The sequence below is a fragment of the Rhinolophus sinicus genome, chromosome 2, assembly GCF_057876585.1.
Source record: "Rhinolophus sinicus isolate RSI-liver-muscle chromosome 2, RSI-T2T, whole genome shotgun sequence".
Lineage (NCBI taxonomy): Eukaryota > Metazoa > Chordata > Mammalia > Chiroptera > Rhinolophidae > Rhinolophus > Rhinolophus sinicus.
Window position 1 is genome coordinate 2,356,680 of NC_142502.1, and position 21,568 is coordinate 2,378,247.

Here is a 21,568-nt window from a genome sequence, read left to right on the forward strand (position 1 = left end):
AGGAGAAGTCGGTGACCAGCAGAACTTGACTGTAAGTAAGCCCATGAATTTGTGAAGAGTTTAGAAAATAAACGTCTAGCCAGGAAAGGCACTGGTTGCACATGGGAGATGGACCCGGAGGTTCCAGGGGCTGGAGGGGGCAGCTCCTAAGCGTCCCCACCAGGACGAGGGGCACGTCCCGGCCCCACTGGGAAGCACCCCTTCCGGGACATGGATGTGCGCCGTTGGCATTAGCCTGACATCCACCATCCATCACCTGGCCGCCCTGATTCCTAAGTCCATGCTTATCAGACAACCTTGTATTGATTTTTCAAATGTCTGCCTTCAGAGAGCGCACCGTGGACTCCTAGTCTCTGTGACATTGACCTCATGGTGAATGTGAAAAATGGTTTCTGATAATGATCTGCCTTCCTAGTAAGGTGACTACAGAAACATGTGCTGCTTCTCAGAACCACCAGGGACAGAGAAGTGTCACTATGAGACCATGACCTTGAACTCATGTGTGACTTAGCTTGCCTGAATCAGGGTGCCCCGACTCATGGACCCTGATACCCACGCGTCCCCTGTCCAGCCAGCCTCCCCAGGCCTGGGGCACCCCACTGACTCTGCACGATCTTGTTGTCTTTGGTAGAACTCGGCCCACTTTGGCTGGACAGCAGGTTGCTAGTTTGCATGCACCCAACGTGAAGATGTGAAATCAAAGGGAGAAGAGTGAGTTACACATGTTTCCAGGAGCTCTTCAGGCTTTTATAGTGTGGTTTCGTTGTGTATTAAAATCTTACTAATTCACATCAGAAGCGCTCGTACCAAAGTATAAACCCAGAGCTGCAGTCCAGAGCTGCGTGGTCTGTGAGGGCTTGAAGGACCGGCAGGTGACTAAGATCCACGTGCTCCCCTCACAAGACCAACAAAGCCGTCTTTGTAAGAAGCGCTCTTCTGCCTTCCCCGATCTTAAAGCTATAAACAGAACTCATGTTCCCATGATAGGAGCCAGAGTGCATCACTGGGGGGCCGTGATGTTGTACAGAGCCCCAGTGTGTACTTGTGGGGCTGAGGCATGGTCTCTCGGGCAGACTTCCTGAAAGCGAGCCAGCCCCCAAAGGTGCTGAACAGTCTGTGTCCCTGTCACTAGGTCATGTTCACGGAGGAGGACGTGAAGTTCTACCTGGCTGAGTTAGCCTTGGCTTTGGACCACCTGCACAGCCTGGGCATCATCTACAGGGACCTGAAGCCTGAGAAGTAAGTGAGCCAGCAGGGCGCAGCCCCCACACCCCGTTTCTTGCCTGCCCACGTCTGCTCAGTGTGTAGCTCCCACATGACTGCACATCAGGAGGCAGGCTGGGCATATCCTCATGCTGGCACCTCCCGGGCTGGGATTCCAGGTGTGGTCAGCAGATTCCACCTGGCCGCCTGACGAGGTACCCAGACACAGGTGAGCTGTAGAGTACGTTCCCAGCCCCCTCTGCCCTGATCCTGGGGGGGACGAGGCAGAGCCCGTGTCCCTCTTCTTCAGGTCAGTCTGGATAGGTGGGAAGCCCGCCCTCACCTCCTGATCCCACATCCGCTTCCTGCCACGAGGCGTCTCCTTCCCAGAGGTGCGCCCATCCTGCCCTGGGGAGCGTCAGACCTGGCCTCCTCCCCGCTGGTCTGTCTCTTCTGTTCCGGTGCCCAGCTTTAGGAAGCCCTTTCGACTACTTCAAGAAGCCCCTTTCTAGGTGACAAGTCAGATGAGTTCTTCCCAGAGTTTTTCTCAAAGACAATGGCACCGGATTGCCCAGGCCCAAGTTCCAGTAAGATCCGTGCTTGTTTGGCAGAGATCATCTGTAATGTCGTTTCTGGGATATTTTGCTGATCTAGTCTAAATTAGAAGAGGAAAGTGCCTCTGTAATAACACTTTCCATTTCAGGTTTTTTTCTTATATTTTCCATGGAGAGCTGACCCACGAATTAGGAGTGAGCCCCTTGAAAAGAGAGAGCGATCTAGTGGAGGCCATTTCAGGTTCAAGTGCTGACCTAGTGGTTGACCCCAAGGTAAAGTCACTGGTTTTGTCACTCACTAGTCACTGTCCTGTGCAGCCCACTCCTGCCCCTGGACAAGGTGGCGCCTGGTGGGACCCACCAGCTTTAGGCACAGGCAGCCCCCGCCGTGAGCTAAGACCTTATCAGGAAGGGGGATTCTGGCCCGTGCTCCAGATCCCTTCCTCTTTCTCCTGCATGGACTGAGACAGACACAAACTCCTCTCCAAAGCCAACTTTATGCCACGCAGGGTCGTCTATGGGAGATGCAAAGGGCGTCTGCCTGTGCCCGGTGACGTGTGTGCACGTTGACACTGTGACGTAACTAGCACGGTGCAGCATCACAGCTGCACATGTAAATAACCGCCTGTGTAATTGTAACAGGCCCTCCCTCGAGGGTCCCCCCAGAGAAATCAGCATCCTGTTAATGAGGCTGTTTCCTGCAGCGAGCAGGGCAGATCTCCCGTGCTCACCGGTTGTGAGCCCTGGTTCTCTCTCTGTTTAAAGGTCAAAGGGATCTTTACAGTTAAAAATAGTGATGTGTAATTACAGGGTTGAAGAAAAAAGATTTGTTGTCAATTAGAATTTGTCTTGAGCGCTGCTCATTTCTGGGCAAAGATTGAGTCTAACTGAAAAGCAAAGATAAAAACATTGCCTCTTTCATTATAAATTGTCATCTTAATTACACCCTGTAACATTTCCCTTCCTGTCTCCATAAAATAGTAGGTATTTTTTAATCCCATGGCAGATGTTTTAAGTTGTGGTAAGATAAACCTAACAAACTGCAGCATCGTGACCATGTGTAAGGGTCCAGTATCGTAGTGTTCAGTGTTCTCAGTGTGCTGCAACCATCCCCACCGTCCATCTCCCAAACCCACTTCATCTTGCAAAACTGAAACTGTCCCCATGAATCACTAACTCCCCACCCCTCCCCCAGTCCCCGGGAACTGCCCGTCCACCTTCTGTCTCTATGACTCTGTCTCCTTTAAGACATCATGTGAGTGGAATTGTAAAGTGTTTGTCTTTTTGTGACAAATACTCACAAACCTCAAGGTCCATCCATGTGGGAGCAAGTGTCAGAACTTCCTTCGTTTCCCAGATATTTTTTTAAGTTATCACATATTAATCTTCATAGCCTGCTTTGGTTTCTGTCCTGTCCACTTCCTGGTCTCTTGGGAGCTGGTGGAACAGGATTTAATTACAGCAAAAAAGAGAAACGGGAGGCTAGGAGCCCAGGGACCCCGAGGGCTGACCACCTAGAAGAATGGCTTCAGGAGAGCTGGCCTGCGTCCACCCTGTAGACTCTCTCCACCCGCCCACTGGGGAGCTAGGCAGAGCAAGGCCAGCTCTCCATTGTGGGGCATTTAGATGTCAGATGCTGGCATGACGGGGGCATGGACCAGGGAACAAGGCAGGGACCCAGCGGGAATAGCTCCTATAACAAGGTGAAGACTGCCGACCCCAAGGCTCCTCAGTGCCAAGGACCCCCAAGGCGTCACAGGCTTTCCCCGGAGTTCAGGTTGGTCCCGAGAGCCAGGTGGGGCTCCGGGAGCGATCAGGGGAGCAGGAGCAGGCCTCCAGCAACTGAGGGGCTGCAGGGACAGAAACATCCCCTCAGCGGCTCTGAGTGTCCATGGCCCAGGGCAGTCCGGGCCCTCTCGGTCCCATTCCTCACACTGGACAGTCTGGAGGGTCCCAAACCTTCCCCGTGGGCTTATGCTCTCAAACCTGTAGTCCTAGCATGTGCCTGGTTAACCAGGCACCATGGATCCAAACTCCCCCTTACCCAGCAGAAGCTGCTGACTAGGGAGCAGCAATCTGAAAGCCCCCGTCTGGGACAGCAGGCAACTCCTGCATGGACACTGCACCCCAAGCGGCCCTGGCTCCCATGTCCCCAGCATGTCAGGTCTCATAAAGCATCTGTTTTCTCCCCCTGTCTTTCAGCATCCTCCTGGATGAAGAGGGACACATTAAAATCACAGGTTTGTAAAAGGTGCTGGTCTCCCTCGCTGCCGACATCTGAGTCCTGGTAAAATCTGGGGCTAGCGTGTGCAGACACGTGCCTCTGATTTGGCTGACTTTCTATCGCTATGGATGAGTGTGGGGCTATGTGTCCTTGCAGCATCGAGAAATGCTCAAACATCCCAGGTTGTCCCTCTTTCCTTCTCTCCTTCTGGCCTAAGACCCTTCTAGCACCTTCCCTGTGGACACTGGGCACCACTGTGTGTTTGGCCCAGGAGTGTCGATGCACCACTCTGATCTTAGGACGGATATCCATGATCTCACTGTAGCGTCACCAGCCCTGCACCCCTTCCCACCCTCATCATTTCTGAGGGACCCATTCCCTGCTGAGACCTCAAGCCCTTCTCATCAATGCCAAGTTCAGTCACCCTGAGGACGTGCTCTCTAGTTCCACGACACCCATCTGTGTTAGTTTCCTCTGACTTCTGTCACCAATTACTACAAACGTGGGGGCTTCAAACAGCACAAATATATCGTCTTACAGTTCTAGAGGCCAGAAGTCCAAAATGGGGCTCATGGGGCTGAAATCAGGTGTGGGCCGGCCGCGCTCCTTTCTGGAGTCTCCGGAGGGGCATCGTGTCCTTGTCTTCCCAGCCTCTAGGAGCCACCGCGTCCCTTGGCTCGAGGCCTGTGCTCCATCTTCAGAGCCAGTGGCGTAGCCTCTCATCTCTGGGACTCTGGCCTCTGCCCCCTCCTTCTCGTAAGGGTCCTTTGCTTCATGGGCCCCCCTGGTGACCCAGGGTAACATCCTGTGTCACGATCCTTGACATAACCACACCTGTAGGGTCCCTTTCCCGTGCACGGTGACTTAGTCACAGGTTCCGGGGTTGACCTGGGCCCGGCCTCACCTCCACACACATCCCCTCCCACATCCACATGTGCTCGAGCACATCCCTGCTCGAGCAGCTGGTCAACCCCTGCTCTTCCTTCAGGGGTTGCTCCTTCTTCCCGAAGCTCCCACACGGTCTCCCTGCCACTCAGTTACTGGTCTGCTTCTGGCCACACAGTCATTCTCCAGGGCAGGTTTCCCCTGCTCTCTCCAGATCCCCAGTACCTAACAGAATAGCTGACCATACGTACTCAGGAAATATTTTTAAATGCTTGTTAAAGTTGAAAAGTTAGACCTTTACAATTTCTCTCTAATTATACACAAGATCGTGATTATCCCTTTAGCAGAACCTTCAGACTACACGCAGCTGGCAGGAGAATCACAGGTTCTAGGGCACCTGGAGTGTCACATGACTCGGCAGCAGGCAGGGCTGCCCCTGGGCTCCCTCTAGTTTGATGTGTTCTTGCCTTTTGTGCCTTCCCCGGCCAGTGTGACGGCAGAAGGAATCCACCCCTAACAAGCTGAGAAAGTCAAATCAGCTTCCACAGCTGGTTAGGGTGGCTCATGGTGGCTTTTCGTGTGGATCTAAGATTCTGCTCACATTGTACACGTTTTCTCTGCTGAGTGAGGAGCTGCCCGTGTCCTATATAAATCCCATGTGCAGCGGTAGCTGGAGAAAGTAGAGCTACCACATCAAGTTTATCTGTAATATTAGAGTTTTGGCTTTTTGTGATTTAATTGTCAGGGTCTGTATCATTTATTTGGGACCCAAGTAAATAATATGTGGTAATCTGTCATTTTGGCCAGGCACAAATTACAAACAAACCCCTGAAAGTCTAATGTGCCGAGCAAGTCACTGCAGCAGTGAACGAGCAGCCACCCGTGGGTGTTTGACACTCTCACTCAGCACGTGGCCTCACTCCACCTTCACGTGGCCCTGGGAGGAGCTGATGTCATCCTTATTTTCATAGATGATCAACTGAGCGGTGCTATAATCTTAGAACCCACGTGCTCTGTGTGCTCCCTCCGCTAAGTGCGTGAGCACACGGGCATCAGAGGGAGGGAGAACTTAATGAAGATTTCACGGAGGAGGTGGAGGGGAGGGTGCTCACTGCACACCCCAGGCAGGTGCCCTGACGTCCCCTCGCACTTGTCTGTCTTCCGCTTCGAGCCTCGCCAACCAGGGACCTCCTTCTGAAGTAGCCCTCCGTTCCGGTCCTTTCCTTCCTGTCTCGGCCTGACCTGCAGCTTAGCGCTCTGAGGTCCACCTGCCTGGGCCTGCTAGGAAGCGGTGTCCTGGGGAGCACATGTTGGTCACTAAGAAATACAATTTCTTCACCTCCTCACAAGGCCTTCTGAGTCTGCAGATTCCTAAAGACCGTTGACTTGGGGAATTCCCAGGCTTTCCACAGCATGTGTGGCCATGATGCTTCCATGCTGGGGGGGAGGGAGGGGTTCTGTGGGGCCAGGTAGAGCAGCTGGGGAAGTGACGCCCGGTCAGACAGAATTCACAGGAGTGACACTGAAGCCCACCCATTAGGACTCGGCATGGAAATGGCCCTGAGTGCCCCTCGGAGACTGAGCAGTGCTGTGTGCTATTTGCCTTTAGATTTCGGGCTGAGTAAGGAGGCCATCGACCACGACAAGAGAGCTTACTCCTTCTGTGGGACAATCGAGTACATGGCGCCCGAGGTGGTGAACCGGAGAGGACACACGCAGAGCGCCGACTGGTGGTCCTTCGGCGTGCTCATGGTAACGGCCCGTCCTGCTCGGCCCGCGTCAGTGCCCGTGGTACCTGCTTCCCCCGCCTCCAGCCCCAGGCTGGTTCACAGATCCGGGAATGACCCGGGGAAAACAGTGCTTGCAATGTACACAACCAGTGCCCGTTATGTGACTCAGCAAGGACGCAGCCACCCAGTCCTGACCCCTACATTTCCTGGCCGCCTCCTTCTCTGCCCATCCCAAATTCCCACCATCAGGAAACAGAACTGGGATTCAAATAAGGACACAAATGTAGCAAGAGCCAAACCTTCTTTATACTTAATGCTCTTGCAGGTTTAACATGAAGATTTTAAGAGGTGCCGCAATTTCCATATTAAACATATTTTTCTTCAAACACAAAATCCTTCCACTTAGTCATAAAAACTAACATGAGCCAAAATACACATGGAGTTAAACATTTTTATATCTACACCCAGAAACCTGAATTTTCTTTCGATCATGTTCACAGATAGAGCATAAAACAGGCCCTGTCTCCACCAGGCACCCTATCGTCATAATAGGAATGGTGTTGGCTCCCTGTCCCCAACGCCCAGGTGGCCCTTCCCGCGCTCCCTTCCTTCTACGTGCTCACTCTGTCCATCCTCCCAGCCAGACGCCGTGTTGTGGCCTCCATGCTCTCCAGCCCTCAGGGGAGACCAGACTTGAGACACTGTGGAATCTGACATTGGATGACAGTGGTGTGGTGGCATTTCAGGGCTGTCCAAGTCCCCCCCCCACCCCACCTGCACCCTGTACAGGCAACACATGAGGAAACTGAGGCTGCAGGAGCTTGAGTAGCTTTGCCGACGTTCGCTCAGCCAGCACGAGGCACAGCTGTGTGCGTCTGCACCCCAGCTTCCCTCAGCCCCCCACCCCACCGCACACACCTGCTCCCCTTGCTATGGACCCGCTGGGCTGCATCTCCCATGGTTCCCAGGTGTTACTGGGGAGCCCTCGGCCGGCACCCAGGACTCCTTGAGGGGCACGGTCACTGGTCTGTAGGTCCGGTCCTCAGCCCCATGGGCTCAGAAAGGCTGGCGGCGTCTGGTTGTCAGCACACAGACAGACTACTGACCTCCCTCTGTGAGGCAGACCTACATGACACCATCTTGGTGGTTTCCTGTCCCCAGGGCCAGCACCTTCTCTGGCCTGTTAGCCACCTGCCAGGAAACTCGAATTGTAATGAGAAGGCCGCTCCCTAAAATGGGATCACAACGCACTGAACAGCTTATTAGAGGCAAAGGAACCGAGACACGTCTGCAACATAATAAGGCTCCATAGATGTCAGCTAAGAGGAGGAGTTGGGTTACTGTCTTTACGGTTTTTGAGAAATGGAGTGGCATAAGCTAGTGCAGTCAGTCCCCACGCTGGAGACCCCACCACTGTTTCTAGACTTCCCTGCTCTGCTTCCTTCTCACTGGCCGGGGCTTCCTGTGTCCCCTGCCTGGAGAGGTTGGTGGTGGGGTGAGGACTGGCCTCACCACCTGCTGCAGAGTTCCCTGGGAAGTTCGAGGTTGCCTTCCCAACACTGGGTGATAAGTCGGAGGTCACAGGTGTGCAGCTTCAGGAGCAATTCCGGTTTCTAAGTCCCGCCCTCCTGCAAAGAGCATCCCTCTGCAGAAAGGCAGGTTCCCGTAGGGGACCCCATGCTTCATCCTGTCCCTGGCTCAGTTCTGTCTTTCCTTGCTGGGGACCCCCAGCTGTTATCGCTTCCTCTGAAATCAAACCCAAAACCCTTGAAGATGACAGGTAGTGACTAAACTGGGCTTGCGAGGGATCACACAGCGGTCCTCCAGATAACCCTCTCCTAGTGAGCTGAAGTCACGACTTGGGACTGCATGTGTCGCAGTGTAACTGATGTCTCAACAGGAGGCCAGCCTGAGACTGGAGAGAAGGGACAACTGAGCAGGTGATCGCAGTGAGGAGCCGGCAGCCAAAGCCACACTTACGTCAAAGCCCACTTGACTTATGGGGAGCCTCCCGGGGGGTGGAGAGGGGGATGTGATATTCCCCTAATCTGTTTCTATATATTAACACAATGGACCATAAAATCTATCCCATAATACAAAGTAGACCTCAAAAGTGTGTCCTGGTCAGAATCATTGCAAATTAAAGAAATAAATGGAGAAGCTGAAAGAAAAAAATAAGAAAAGCAGAGGTATATAACAAGAAAGATTGAAAGAAAAAACACCTATGCACGCACACCTGAGAGAAAGGACAGCAGAAATGAGGACCAAGGAAGACAAGAGGAAATACGACTTGTTTTGAGCTAATCTCCCTTCCCCAGGCCTTGCCCAGACTACCTCCCTTCAGTGTCCCCCAGGACGGCACAGGCACTCCCGGAGCCTTCCCAATTCTCCCTGCAGAGCTGGTGGCACTGTCTTTTGTGTCTTCTTGGCACTTGGACATGTTGCTGTTGCAACATCTGTCATCTTACATTGTGAAAATCCGTTTCTCGGAACGTCTCCGGCACAGGGCATTTCCTAAGCACCAGGGGACCTTCCCCATGTCCCCAGTGGTCCGGGAAGTGAGGAGCTGATGCAGAGGCTGGCTCATTGCTTCTAAAGGACGCCTGCCCCGGCTGGCGCCTGGCATCTCTGACACAGCAGGAACGGCCCGGACATTTCTCACCGGACACAGCACATTTCTAACCGACTGGCTCACCTGTTTGTTGGAGTTGTCCAGTCATTTTGGTCAAAGGGGCTCCACACTCAGTGCGTCGTTGCAGCTGGAGAAGTGGATCACGCTGGTCCCAGAACCGAGGTTTTGCTCATTAGCATGAAGCGGGGGAGGGGCGGTCACACTGATGACAAGTTACATCTGCACCGCACTCAGAGTTTACAAAGCGTCCTCACGTTTGTTTGATCTGAACCAAGAAATCACTAAGTTAAGCAGGAAAGGTAGCATTGTTTCTGTGTACAGAAGTGGACACCAAGGCTCAAAGAACAGGAGAGGTTGGATAAGACCCCTTCCTTGTTGTAGAATCCACACTTACCTCTGCGGAAAGGGTCTTCACACTACAGGGGCCGCTGCCCATCCCCTCCTTGAATTTCCTCAGTCGGGACTGTCCACCCATGTCCTCTGATAATCCACAATCCCTCCGCACAGCTGGAGGGAAGACACTCGTGTTGATGGTGGCGCTGCCTGTGCTGCACAAAATGGAACGTCTGAGGCAACGCACTTGTGACCAGAAAGGAGCGCAAACAAACGCTGATGGCTACACGGCGACAGTGCATCGCCAGCACATCCGCACCATGGCCTGGACGTCGGTGTCGAGGATAACGTCGGGGTTGCATTTCATGCACGTTCCACACACAGCTGAACGCTCTGGGTTCGTGCAGAAGCCCGCCTTCCACTCTCCACCCGTTTCTTCACCATGGCCCTGAAAGTGCAAGCGCCATCACATGCGGGTTCCGTGTGAAGGCTTATGCTGCTGCAGCAAACGGGACTGGTTCTGGGCTGGGGCGCGGCCCCCGCAACAGGCAGGAAGAGCTGCCCCTTCCTCCTGAGGCTGTTTGGAGGAGGGGTCAGTGCCGAGATCTGAAGCTCTCACACAAGACGTGTGTCCCACAGGCTCTGACACATGCTCACACGCTCGTCTGGCGAGCGAGATCCAGCCCCACCCACACCCCACACAGTGGGGCTGCTGCCCCCTCAGATCGTCTCACTTTTAGATAAAGACAGCAACTTGCTCTTCCTTTTGTTTTGAGAATGTTGATCAGCCAAATGAACTGGAATTCTTGGCCCCCTCTGACCCGTGTCTCCCTTACCGAGACCTTCTCATTCTTCTGCGCCCAGCACCATCTAGGCTCCTGGAGTGGTGACATGCCTGTGCCCCAGGGCTGGCCACCTCTAGGTTCATTAGATGTCCGTGTACACAGGGCTTCCCACCCCGCCACTGTTGGGGTTTGGGGCCGGGCAGTTCTTTGTGCTGGAGACTGTCCTGGGCCTTGTGGGCCGCTGAGAAGCACCCCTGGCCACGGGCACCAGCACCCCCAGTGCTGACCAGCAAAACTGTGTCTGGACATTGGGACATGCCTCAAAATTGTCTCCAGTTGAAAACCACTGCTTTAGTACATCGAATTATTTACCCTCCTGGGAGCATCGTAACTACTCACAGTGAAACTGCACCCATGTTTTATCGGGTCCCCTCTCCGTTTCTGCAGCCGGCCTGGGTGCTGACTTGTGAATGAATCGCTTGGAGGTATCCCACCAAACATGTGATCCAGTGTGGGAGCCCACCGCCCACCGTGGTTTTTATCAGTTGGCCCTGGAGACTTGGGTCAGTCTCGAGACTGTCCAACACCAGAGCACAATTGGCAGGTGTCTCAGGGGTGCTCATCCGTAATAACCCAATTTCATGAGACACTTAAATGCTGAGAAATTCCTCAGCGGCTTTATTCAGAATGGTAATACTGACACGATCCCCTTCCTCCACGGCTGACAGAAAAGGGCACGCTGAAGGGGGCTGGAAGTGAAGCCAGAGCACCATGACACGTGTGGGCTGAAAAAGAATAGCTTCACCACCACCACCACCACCTCATCCCCAAGAAACATTTACTGAACACCCATGCATACCATTGTGTTGGATGTTCTGCGGGTTGATAAATGGTTAAGGACCTGTAGGGGAAAGAACAAAGTGCAGGGAAGAACAGGACGGAAGGAGAGAAACACAAAGGATTTAGACCCTGATCATTAGGGATTTGTAGTCAAAGCTGAAAAGAAACCACTCAGCAAGTGTTTGCATGATATCGTCATCAACAGGTAGATGATATACAGGCATCAGAATGGGCGCTGTCTGCGTGGCAAAGATTAAACAGCAAGTCAAGTAATAGCCTTTTCATTTCACGTGGCCAGACAGGCTTTCCTCTGACATGGAATTTCATCCGTACTAGACTCAAGAAAGAAAGAAGAGGGAAAAAGGAAGAACTAAAATAGAAAGAGAATTTTCTCTGCTAATGTGGTTCTTTTTTAAGAAATATTTTAATTTGTGTGATCAATTTATAAAATGTGTCCTATTTTATCAGAAGACTAGCTCACCTGCCAGCCAGAGCTTTCTAGCCTTTCAATTTGATCGCGTTTGTCTATTTCTAGATTCTCCTTGGACCCTCTCACTCTCGTTTTTTATTGTATATTGATCGTTTCCTGCAGCCTGTCTGCTCTATGTGCCTTCACTCACTGGGTACACGTGGCAGGGACAGCAGACGTTAGTTAATGTGAGAGAGCTTCAAACACCCGAATGCACAGGGTTTTTTAATTTCTTTTGAAATTTGCTCTCAGAGAGTAGACCAGTGACATTAGTGAAGCCTTAAATGCGTTCCTGTCTTTAGGGTTGTAGTTCCCCTCCTAGGAGACTGTGAGAAGGATGAGTCCTACTCTTAGGAAAGCGTTTGTGTGCATTTCAGTGTGCTCCCCGGCCCGTCCTGACACGTAATGATGTTCAGTACGACTTAGCTGCCGCCCCCTCCCCAGCACCTGCCAGAGGACGGGGTCCTTGGCCAACCCCACAGAAGACGTATGGCCCGAGATGCCCTCCCCCCATCCCCCACTACCCACTCTCTCTTGCCCATTGCACTTAGCACCTCCTCACCTACCACAGAGTTGATTTATTGACTGCTTTTATCGTTTGTCCACATCCCCCCCACGTGACCTCCATGAGCAGTTCTGCTCGCTGATGTTCACCAAGCAGGGCGGCGATGCCTGCATCCCACTGAGCGGGAAGTGAATGGGCTGCGTTGGGCTGCCTGGAACTCTCTGCGGCTGCGTCCCGCCATCTGAACACGCGCTCTCCCTGTCCTGTGTTCCTTTGCAGTTCGAGATGCTCACGGGATCCCTGCCGTTCCAGGGGAAGGACAGGAAGGAGACCATGGCCCTCATCCTCAAGTGAGTAGGAAACGCCCACCCTTGGGGACCCACCCAGAGCTGTTAGCACCTCTGATATTCAGAGCTTCAGTCTTCGAAACCTGGGTGATAGGCAGCTACTGGCAGTAATGATGGCTACAGTGGATGGAGTGAATGGCCAGCCGTGAACGGGGCACTGAGTGATTCTGACGACCGCTTCTACCGTAGATAAAGTTTTCCAGCAGTAAGGATCCTCTAAGTTGCCCAACAGCAAGTGTTTAGATGTGATGAGTGGTGACCATCAGAAGTGAAGCACAGATCAGAGGGCAGAGGACTTAAGGCTCCAGAGAGGATGCAGGGCTGGGGCTTCTTTTCTTCTCTGCCTGTTGACCCCGTTTGTGCAGATACCTGAGCTCTCCTGCCTGACGTTGGCAGGAACCAAGTTGCCCGGGTGACTGAATATAAACATAGTTCTCTCCTTAATGCTCATGAGGAATCATTTACCACGCAAGTTCTGGCTCCCAGAACCCCAGAAAGAAGTTTAGCCCCAGAAAGACGTCTACTGTGATGTCTTCAATGTGTCCAGGCTCTGTCTGAGCAGCATGTCAGAGGGAGAGCTCTAGGAGGAAGAAAGCAGATGGGAGGGTGCCCGGGAGTGGGGAGGAGGCCAGGAAACCATTACAAGGGGACTTCTGTGCGCCTGAAGGGGACCTCATACAGCCGCTGGTCCTCACGACCAGCTCTCTCAAACCCTACAAATGGTCTGTAACCTTTATGCAACCCAGAGGCACCTAAAAAGCCTAAGTTTTTGTAGATGGTGCCATTGTATAAATAGAAGGAGAGAGGTCGGTGGAGGAGGCCCAAAAGGAAGATTTCATCAGTGTCTTCCTGTGTCAGGTGGCCTTACGTTGTGAATGACATCTGTAGCCGCAGTGCCTTGTGTTTGTATTGATTACCTCAGTTCCTGTTTATTTTAAGGGGTCATAAGATGTGTACCTTTTCTAAAGCTAGAATAATTCCCTCCAGCAAATCCCAGGTGTGGGCTCGGGACCGGTCACTTAGGAGGGGCCACATTTCTGAGACGCAGCACCCAGCTGTGGTCCCGTGGTTCTCAAAGTGTGGTCCCAGGGGCCTGAGACCCTCTGGGGGCTCGCAAGACCCCTTTCCCTGATTTCCTTGTAATAGTACAACGGAGGAAGCTCAGAGGCAGGAAAGAGAACCCCGCTGGTTTCCGGCAGGCCTGGAAGAGATTCCCAAAGTGGATCTCACCGCTTGGCTCAAAGCCGTCATGTTGCTCCTTTGGAAATCCTAGTTAATTCCCTTTAAAAATGCGACCGACAGTCCTGGGATTGGGATTGTCTATTTGTCGAGGCTTGGTTATTTTTAAGATCAATTATTAACTAGCTAGTGTACAATGTTCTGTTTCCGTCTCTAATGTGTACAACCCACATAAACAAAAACTCTGGTGTCCCCACTGACTCTCCATGCAAAAGGCCCTACAGCCAAAACGGCAGGGCGCGCTGCTGCGGTCACTCTGAGCTGAGCCTGTTGGCCTGTTGATGCTAACTGAGCAGGACGGCAAAGCCTGAAGAAGCCGGTCCCCTAGGGGCTGCCCTCCCCCTAAGTCTGACTTGCTTTGCAGAGCCAAGCTGGGCATGCCCCAGTTCCTCAGCATGGAGGCCCAGAGTTTGCTGAGAGCCCTCTTCAAGCGGAACCCCTGCAACCGGCTGGGTAAGAGCCCCAGGGCCCTGCGCCCGCTGCGGTGGGGTGCCATGGGGACACATGGGCCAACTGCCTGCCCCTTAGGTCCCTGAAAGCAAAAGGTCCTAAGGTGGGTGGGAACACTGCCACATATTGTGCGAGCTCTGAGGACGCCCAAACACACAGTCACCGCCCAAGCTTTAGTGGAAACGATTTTCTAGAAGTCACTGTTTTTACTTTTTTTTTTAACTCTTTTACTTCCCTTACTTTTGGAACTCTACAAACTCAGGACAGAACAATTGAAAAGCTGCTTCCAGTTTAATGTCCCTTAAGAAATTTCAATATATATTGAAGTCGAGACTTACATGAATGGTAACTAAGTAACAATTCATTTTTAAGATAATTCCTTACAGAAAGATTTCACATAGTTGCCTTTCAGTGGGAATCTCGCACAGTGTGACTGGGTATTTAGAACTTCCATAGGTCACACATCTATGAAATCTTTGTCCTCATGCCACTCTGTTGTCACTGTGACAGGTGCTGGTATTGATGGCGTGGAGGAGATCAAGCGTCACCCTTTCTTTGTCACCATAGATTGGAACGTAAGTTGCTGCAGTCCCCACTGCACACGAATGGCAGGGAGGTGGGGTGCAGGGCACACCCGCCGCTCAGTACAAACCAGAGGTAAACATCAGCTTGTGCCCTGGAAAGGGGTGGGCTCTCACGAGCCTTCTGCAGGGGCTGGCCTTTCGCAGCTGCAGCCCAGGAGCCACCACCACCCCTCCCCACCAGCTCTGGGCCTGAAATCTGTTACTATTCTTGGCCCGTTAGAGGGGGCTTAGGTGACCCTGCGGCCCTTCCCCACACTGAGGACAGAGCAGAGATCCTCCTCAGCTAACAAGGATCCTGGGGTGCTCGGAGGGCTGCTCGGAGGGGCTGTGCGGGCCTTTTTAGTGCTGGGGCCTCTGGACACCCCAGGGTCTGCATTGCATTTCTGATCTCCAACGGGGCTCAGGCCCACACAGCTCTCTTGTTGTTAAAGAAAAAATATGGCCCAGGCTGTTAAAGTTATTCATGACACTTGTTAAAGACCTAAGGAGACTATTCAAGGGGGCCATCGAGATGGGTGTAGGGACCCTGGCAGCATGGTCTTCAGTCGGGAGAGAAATGGGGCTCACCTCTGATGAGCTTTATAGTTCTGCTTATAGAGCTTTTATGAGATTAGCCTTCTTTCCAAAGATAAGATTAGAGAGAAGCAGATACAGTATCAGCATATCTGTGACCTCTGAGGCCAGGTTAAAAAAAAAAAAAAAGCCTGTTAAAGACAAAGTAGAAATCAGATTGTTAAATTGTCACCCACAAAACTGAGAGTCGAGGCCCTCAAAGAAGTGAAGGCCACAGCCTCCGTCTGAAACCTTTTTCTCAGCTTCCCTGACACGTAGGCCTGTAAGGACCTCAGGCCGTCCTCAGCTCACGGATGGGCACCTGACGACCATTCGCAGCTGATTGTGAGTCGGAATGATTTTCGGTGGAAACTATGCTGCACGTGATAATTAGACCTCGGACGCACAATTTAGGTGACAACGGGGCTCTGTATTACACAGCACAGGGCGGCACACGCCTGAGTGGATGAGCACTGGTGACTCTGGTGACGTGAGGGGGCTCCGCCGTGCTCCACCCTCCCCCGCCCGCTCCCCTGCCCCCTCCCCCTTCCATGAGTACTCAGGGTAGAACCGCACGGCCCTTCAGTTGTTACTCATTTCTCCATTTATTCAGCCATGCTTGTTGACCATGTTTCAGGCACTTTCCAGGCCTGGGGACAGAATAGTGGGTGGGGTGGGCAAAGCCCTACACCCACCGGGGCTCACCATCTGGGCAATGGTAAGATTGTTTATTGGGAGAGAGGCAATAAACAAAGGGACCTGCACTTGGTCACAAAGAGAAGGCCACGCGATGAAGAGGAATGAGCAGGGAGGGCTGGAGACATGGAGAAAAGGGAGGGAGAGTCGGGACCTCGCTGCCCCCGCAGCTCTCCTTGCTGGCCTCCCTGCTCTGGAGCTGGTCTGTCCTCTGGAATCCTCCCCAAGATGAACAGCTCACTTCATCTCCTCAAGTCTTCTCTTAAACGGAAACCTGCCCCTGACAAAACAGCTCCTCACCCAGCACCCTGACTCCCTAGCCCCGTTTTCAGCAGCTGTGATCATTGAAAACCACAGTGGAGTCGCATTTGTAAAACGTGCTGTGACCCAGAGGCCTCCCCTCTGTCAAGAAGACGCTCAGGGTGGTGAGAAGCCGGTTCCCTGGCCGCCCGCTCTCATCTCAGCCCTGTGCCTGCCTCCGATGCAGTCTGGATGACAAGGATACTTATTTCGCTTCCTGTTTCCTTCTGTGTCCCAAAACTGCCAGCAGAAGTCTGTCTGTTTTTCAAGTAAACACCTGCCATCTAACACGTCTTCCAGGGTCTCCAGGTGATCTGCGGCAGCAGAATAAGTAAACTGACAATAGAAGTGGGGGGCGCAGCCTGTTTGCCCGGTTCTGCCCTTCACTTGCCTTCAGAGCCCAGCTTTGTGCAGGAGGCTTCTTCCCGAAAGCGTGCTCCATTTGATTAGCTGAATGAGAAATTAGAGTTAATTACAGATGGAATGCCTCAGTGGATGGTTAGGGGAGCGGCCAGACAGTGAGCTGTGTTTCCTTGCCCTGGGGCTGGAGCGGTGCCCAGAACACAGCACAAACCCCAGGTGAGCTCCATAAATGTGACTCAGTGCAGGCCAGTGAGCAGGTGGAGGACTCCGTCAGCCTCAGTGGGAGTGAGGGGCTGCCACAGCACCCGTCACGGGACGGCCGTTTGCAGGTCAGCTTCCTCCTCTCCTGCCCAAGGCGAGACCCTCACTGTAACTGGTGGGTATTTGTTATTCCAGTTGCTCTTATTAATGCTGGGAGCTGTGCTTGCATTGTTCTGCTGACGTTCCGAAACCCTTCCAAGCGCATCATCAGTTGTTATTCTGTGAGATGGGAGGAAGTCCTGGGGGAAACTGAGGCACAGGGCAGTGAGAAGAGTGCCCAGGGTCACTGGGTGGTCTGACAGCACGTACCAGCAGAAGCAGAGAAGGCTGCAGGCCCCCAGGGCTCCTTTCCCACCAGTGGGGTTCACACAGGACTGCACGGAAGGTGGATGGCAGGGGGCTGCTTCCTGGGACCTGTCCCTACAGCTCAGTACCTCGCAGAACTGGAGGCCGCAGTGTGCAGCTGTTCCTTCCGCTGCTCAGGAAAAAGATTTCCATCCATTGATTCCCGTGTCAAATACACCAGGAAAAGTCATCCTTTCCAGGGATCCAACAGGACTCTGTTCAGTGACTGATCACCCTGGGCTTCAGCAGATTTGTGACTCGAGGTACTTTTGCTGGAATCGCTTATGACGGGGGACAGCTGTGTAGGCAGAGTGCTGGTCCTCCGACCCCCGGCTCAGAGAGCCACCACTGTGTACTGGTGTCATCCAAGCTCTTCCGGTGACCCTGCCCCCTGGCAGTGCTCTGCGCACAGCCCGACTTGGACAGTGTAGTTTCAGGAATCATCGGTAGCTGTGCCTTTTGCCTAACTGGAACATTTAACTTTAAAATGCCTGGGCCAAAAGTGCCTGCAGAAAGCAGATGTGGGGTCTGTGACCCCAAACACTACACTTTCCGATTGCATTATCCAGTTGCCATTTTTATTTGACTCCCTTTGATGGTCTTTCAGGCATAAATGGAACCTAATGCACTTGCTCAGAGGTTCCTAGGTATGGGAAATCATTCTGACCTCCTACGACTTGTGTCCCCTGCGATCCGGGCGGGGACAGACGACACGTTGGAGTGAGGCCGGTGACTTTGATCAGGAGACGTCATCCGTGTGGGACGCACTGTTCCAGAGACTCGGAGAGGAAATCTAGGTCAGAACTATAATGTAATGCATCTCGTCAGCTCAAACTCCTACGCAAAACGCTGCTGCTGGTCCATTCTGGGTTTAACCCTGTGTGAACATTAGGAAAGGGAAAGCAGGTTACTTTTCCCCTAAAATGCACCCTCAAACCCACTCCTAGGTTTGGGCACGGAAAGGAAAGCATGTATAAAAGTAACACATACTAGCGCTTTCCACAATGTTATCCAGTAACCGGGAGGAGTGGCCGGCCTTCGGGATTGCATCCAGCCCGAGGGGACGCCAACGAACCCGTGACGGCTCCAGAAGACCCGGGGGCCTATGCCGCCCGTTTTGCCTGCGGGAAACCAGAACGAAGCCACAGCGACATCAGGGCTCGGAGCAGGTGCTGTCCTGGGGGCCGATTACGCTCATAGACGACGCCGGCACAGGGACCAGAGTGGGGGCCTGAAGGGTCTGCCGGGACCTTCCTGCGGCTTGATGAAGCCCCGCCCACCGGCATGATGAAGCCCCGCCCACCAACCGGCGAAGCCCCGCCCACCGGCCCAGCCCTGGGGACTCGCACATGCTTTCCCTTCTGGTCACTTAGGATCTCCTTCCCTGAAGCACAGGCTGACACCTACGGTTTGGAAAGGGCGAGGGACAGCAGACAAGCTACGGTGTAAAGCCAGTGGACTTGACACGCTGCGTGGTTGCTGGGTCCCATGACATAGGGACATGCTGGAATTGGGACTCAGCACAGGGCAGAGCCGGGTTTAAGTGGGATCTGAGCCCCGTGACACGGCATACTGGGATGGGGGTGCCGGGGCACCATGGCTTCCCTCCCTCCCTGAGTTACCACTAAATACTTCAATGAGGGGGACACGGGGCTCTCCAGCCAAAGGACGTTCACAGCAGCCCCGCTGCTGGCTTACAGATCTGATGCTGGTGAACTTTTTCCTTGTGGGTGAAGACTTGGAGGTGGGAAGCGGCGTCCCCTCCAAGGACAGCCTCCCGGCCCGACGGCCGAACTCTCCTGCGAGTTCGTGGGAGGAGGACGGCGGCGGCTGCTCCGCGTGAGGCCGTGGGAGGCAGCCTGGTTACAGATGAAATCTGTGCTTGCGGTCAGCTTGGGTCCTGGAGGCACTGAGGTCCTCCGTGGGAGGGTGGGGTAGGGGCCATGGCAGACAAGCCGTGAGAGCTGGGGAGGGGTCCCAGGAAAGCAGAGTCACCTCCACATCCCAGAACAAGGCTGATTGACGGCCACACTGCTGAGGGGCGACAGGAAGCGAGGCTGCTGGGCCATCTGAGCACAGTGGACAGAGAGCAGCACCACTGGCCTCTGCCCAGCGGGTGCCAGTCGTACTCAGCGTGGCAACCCAGCTGTCCCGTGGGGGCAGAACCGCCTGGTCAAGAAGCACTGGGTCAAGGGGATGGTTCTATCTGCCACTGTAAAGCTGGGGGCAGACATGGGAGACTACCCTGCCCTCCCTCCTGCTCCTGTGGGCTCCTGTGGGCTCCTGTGGGTCCCAGTGGCGTGGAGTTGGGGTGAAAAGAAGAACTGAAATGTACAAGTTTCAGCTTTCAGATGCAAAACATCTTTCATTTGGATTAAGTGAAGACCAGGCGTGTGTGTGTGTGTGTGTGTGTGTGTGTGTGTGTGTGTGGCAATCTCTTGTGTAAATAAATGCCCCTTGAGAATGAAAGTAGGGTCCTGGCCCTGTGGTAGAGGCTTCCCTTCCCCCTCCCTCCCTCCCTCCCACCCTCCCTCCTCTCTGGGAAGCATGCAGAGGGAGGGGATGTGACTTTGATGTGAGAAGGACAGACATTTATTTAATAACCTGGCTCAGATGTGGCAAAAGCAGACTCACTAGTACAAAGGGCAGGGCCAAGCCCATGGGCCCCACTGGGTGGCTGTGGGTCCTGGTCACGACTGCATTTTAACCAGGGTGCAGGGCCTGCCCCGCTTGTTAGGTTTCCTCTGACAAGTGCAGCAGCCAGGAGTCTGTCCAGCCCGACAAGTACCTCACCACGGCAAGCAGCATCTTTCATTCTGAAAAGGGCTTAAGGAGTAGCTCAATTTCAAATGAAATCTATTCATGTGGGGCAGGAAACGACCAGATAATTCGGGGCTGCATTCACTCATGGTTCCTCCTCTGATGGCTCCCAAGTGCACAGGCGAATGGGAGCCCAGCGGTCACCAGTCTGAATGGCCTCCTGGTACCTTATCCCTGGACATGGCTGTGGCTCTGAGAGCTGAGTCGGCAGTTTCCTCAGGCCGCAGGGGCTTCCGGAAGGCTGTGCTCTGGGCAGGGATCTGGACATCTGCACCTCCTGCCTCCAGCTGCACCTTCGTCCGAGCTCTTCTGTAATGGGAAGACTCAGGAGACCCAGAACACCCAGGTCCCCTCGCCCTCCTGTCTGCCCCTTAGTTGTTCTTGACCTTAGACAAGTTACCTAACCTGTCTGAGCCTCAGTTTGCACATCTGTAAGATGGGAGTGATAAAAATCTGCTTTTCAGCGTTATTGAGAGATTTAGGGCAGTTTCCACAAGAGTCACTGTGTCTGTTTCCCAAACTTGCCCAGCCATCAGGGTCCCTGACTCAGCTGAGGTGCAGAGAGCCATGGAAGGTCTGGGAACTGGTGTTTTCAGCCAGCACCTGGGGGACTCTGATTGGCAGGATTCAAGAAATACCTGCTAAGTGGTTACAGCAAGACCTGGTTTCCAAGCCCAGCTGCTGGCGTGCCAGCCTGCCAGGTGCACAGCCGTTCAGCACATTGGCCATCACTGTGACCTCTAAATCCTCCCCAGCTAGAACCCCTCCACACCTGGGAGGAAACCCCTGTCAGGGCTCCTTGGGAGCAGGGTTGCTGCAGGCTCAGCCCCTCCACAATGCCCTGCCACCCTGCGCCCAGAACCCTTCCTCCGGCTGGCACCCCAAGCCTCCCGGCTCCCTTCCACCCACACCTGCAGTGGTCCACGCACCACTGAGCCTGGTCCCAAACGCCTTTGTGTTGTTCCCTAAGTTGAATCGCCAACCCCCCCGAAGTGAGTTATGGCCATGCCTGAGAGGCCTGGAAACAACGTCTATCGGGTTGGAAGGCATTTCCACGAATGTGCTGGAGACTGGAGTGAGGCGGTGTGGGTTTTCTGTGCGTTGCATCCCGGTCATAGCAGTGAAATAAGCTCAGGGCCCCAGATGTGGCCCCGGGAAGGCTGGTTCTCATCAGACACAGGTGTTCCGACGGCCATTAGAGAGCACAACACCGTGTGAAAGAACACAAAAGCCAGCCCCAACCCACGTGAGCAGAGAGGCCTGGCCGCCCACATAGGGGGACAGGCAGAGTAGGTGTGCAGGGAGGGTGCCCAGGCCCCCAGAGCACGGGTCCTGGGGTGTGAGAACAGCAGGGGACCCTGGAGTGTTTACAGGAGGCAGTTTCCAGTGTCCTCACAGAGTTGTCATACGCCTCTGCTGCCTCTCAGCGTGCTCTCGTGCCATCTGTGGCC

General features: G+C 53.7%; 1 protein-coding gene across 6 annotated transcripts in view; it reads left to right on the forward strand.

Moving 5' to 3' along the window:
• The window catches only part of RPS6KA2 (ribosomal protein S6 kinase A2), a 299,783-nt gene that overhangs the window by 247,609 nt on the left and 30,606 nt on the right, over window positions 1-21,568 (forward strand). For all 6 annotated transcript variants that reach the window (XM_074333812.2, XM_074333813.2, XM_074333816.2 and 3 more), the window contains 6 exons: window positions 1,133-1,239; window positions 3,960-3,997; window positions 6,476-6,618; window positions 12,440-12,510; window positions 14,111-14,199; window positions 14,707-14,771. In XM_074333812.2, coding sequence (XP_074189913.1) covers window positions 1,133-1,239; window positions 3,960-3,997; window positions 6,476-6,618; window positions 12,440-12,510; window positions 14,111-14,199; window positions 14,707-14,771 — 513 coding nt within the window. The remainder of the gene's footprint in view (window positions 1-1,132; window positions 1,240-3,959; window positions 3,998-6,475; window positions 6,619-12,439; window positions 12,511-14,110; window positions 14,200-14,706; window positions 14,772-21,568) is intronic.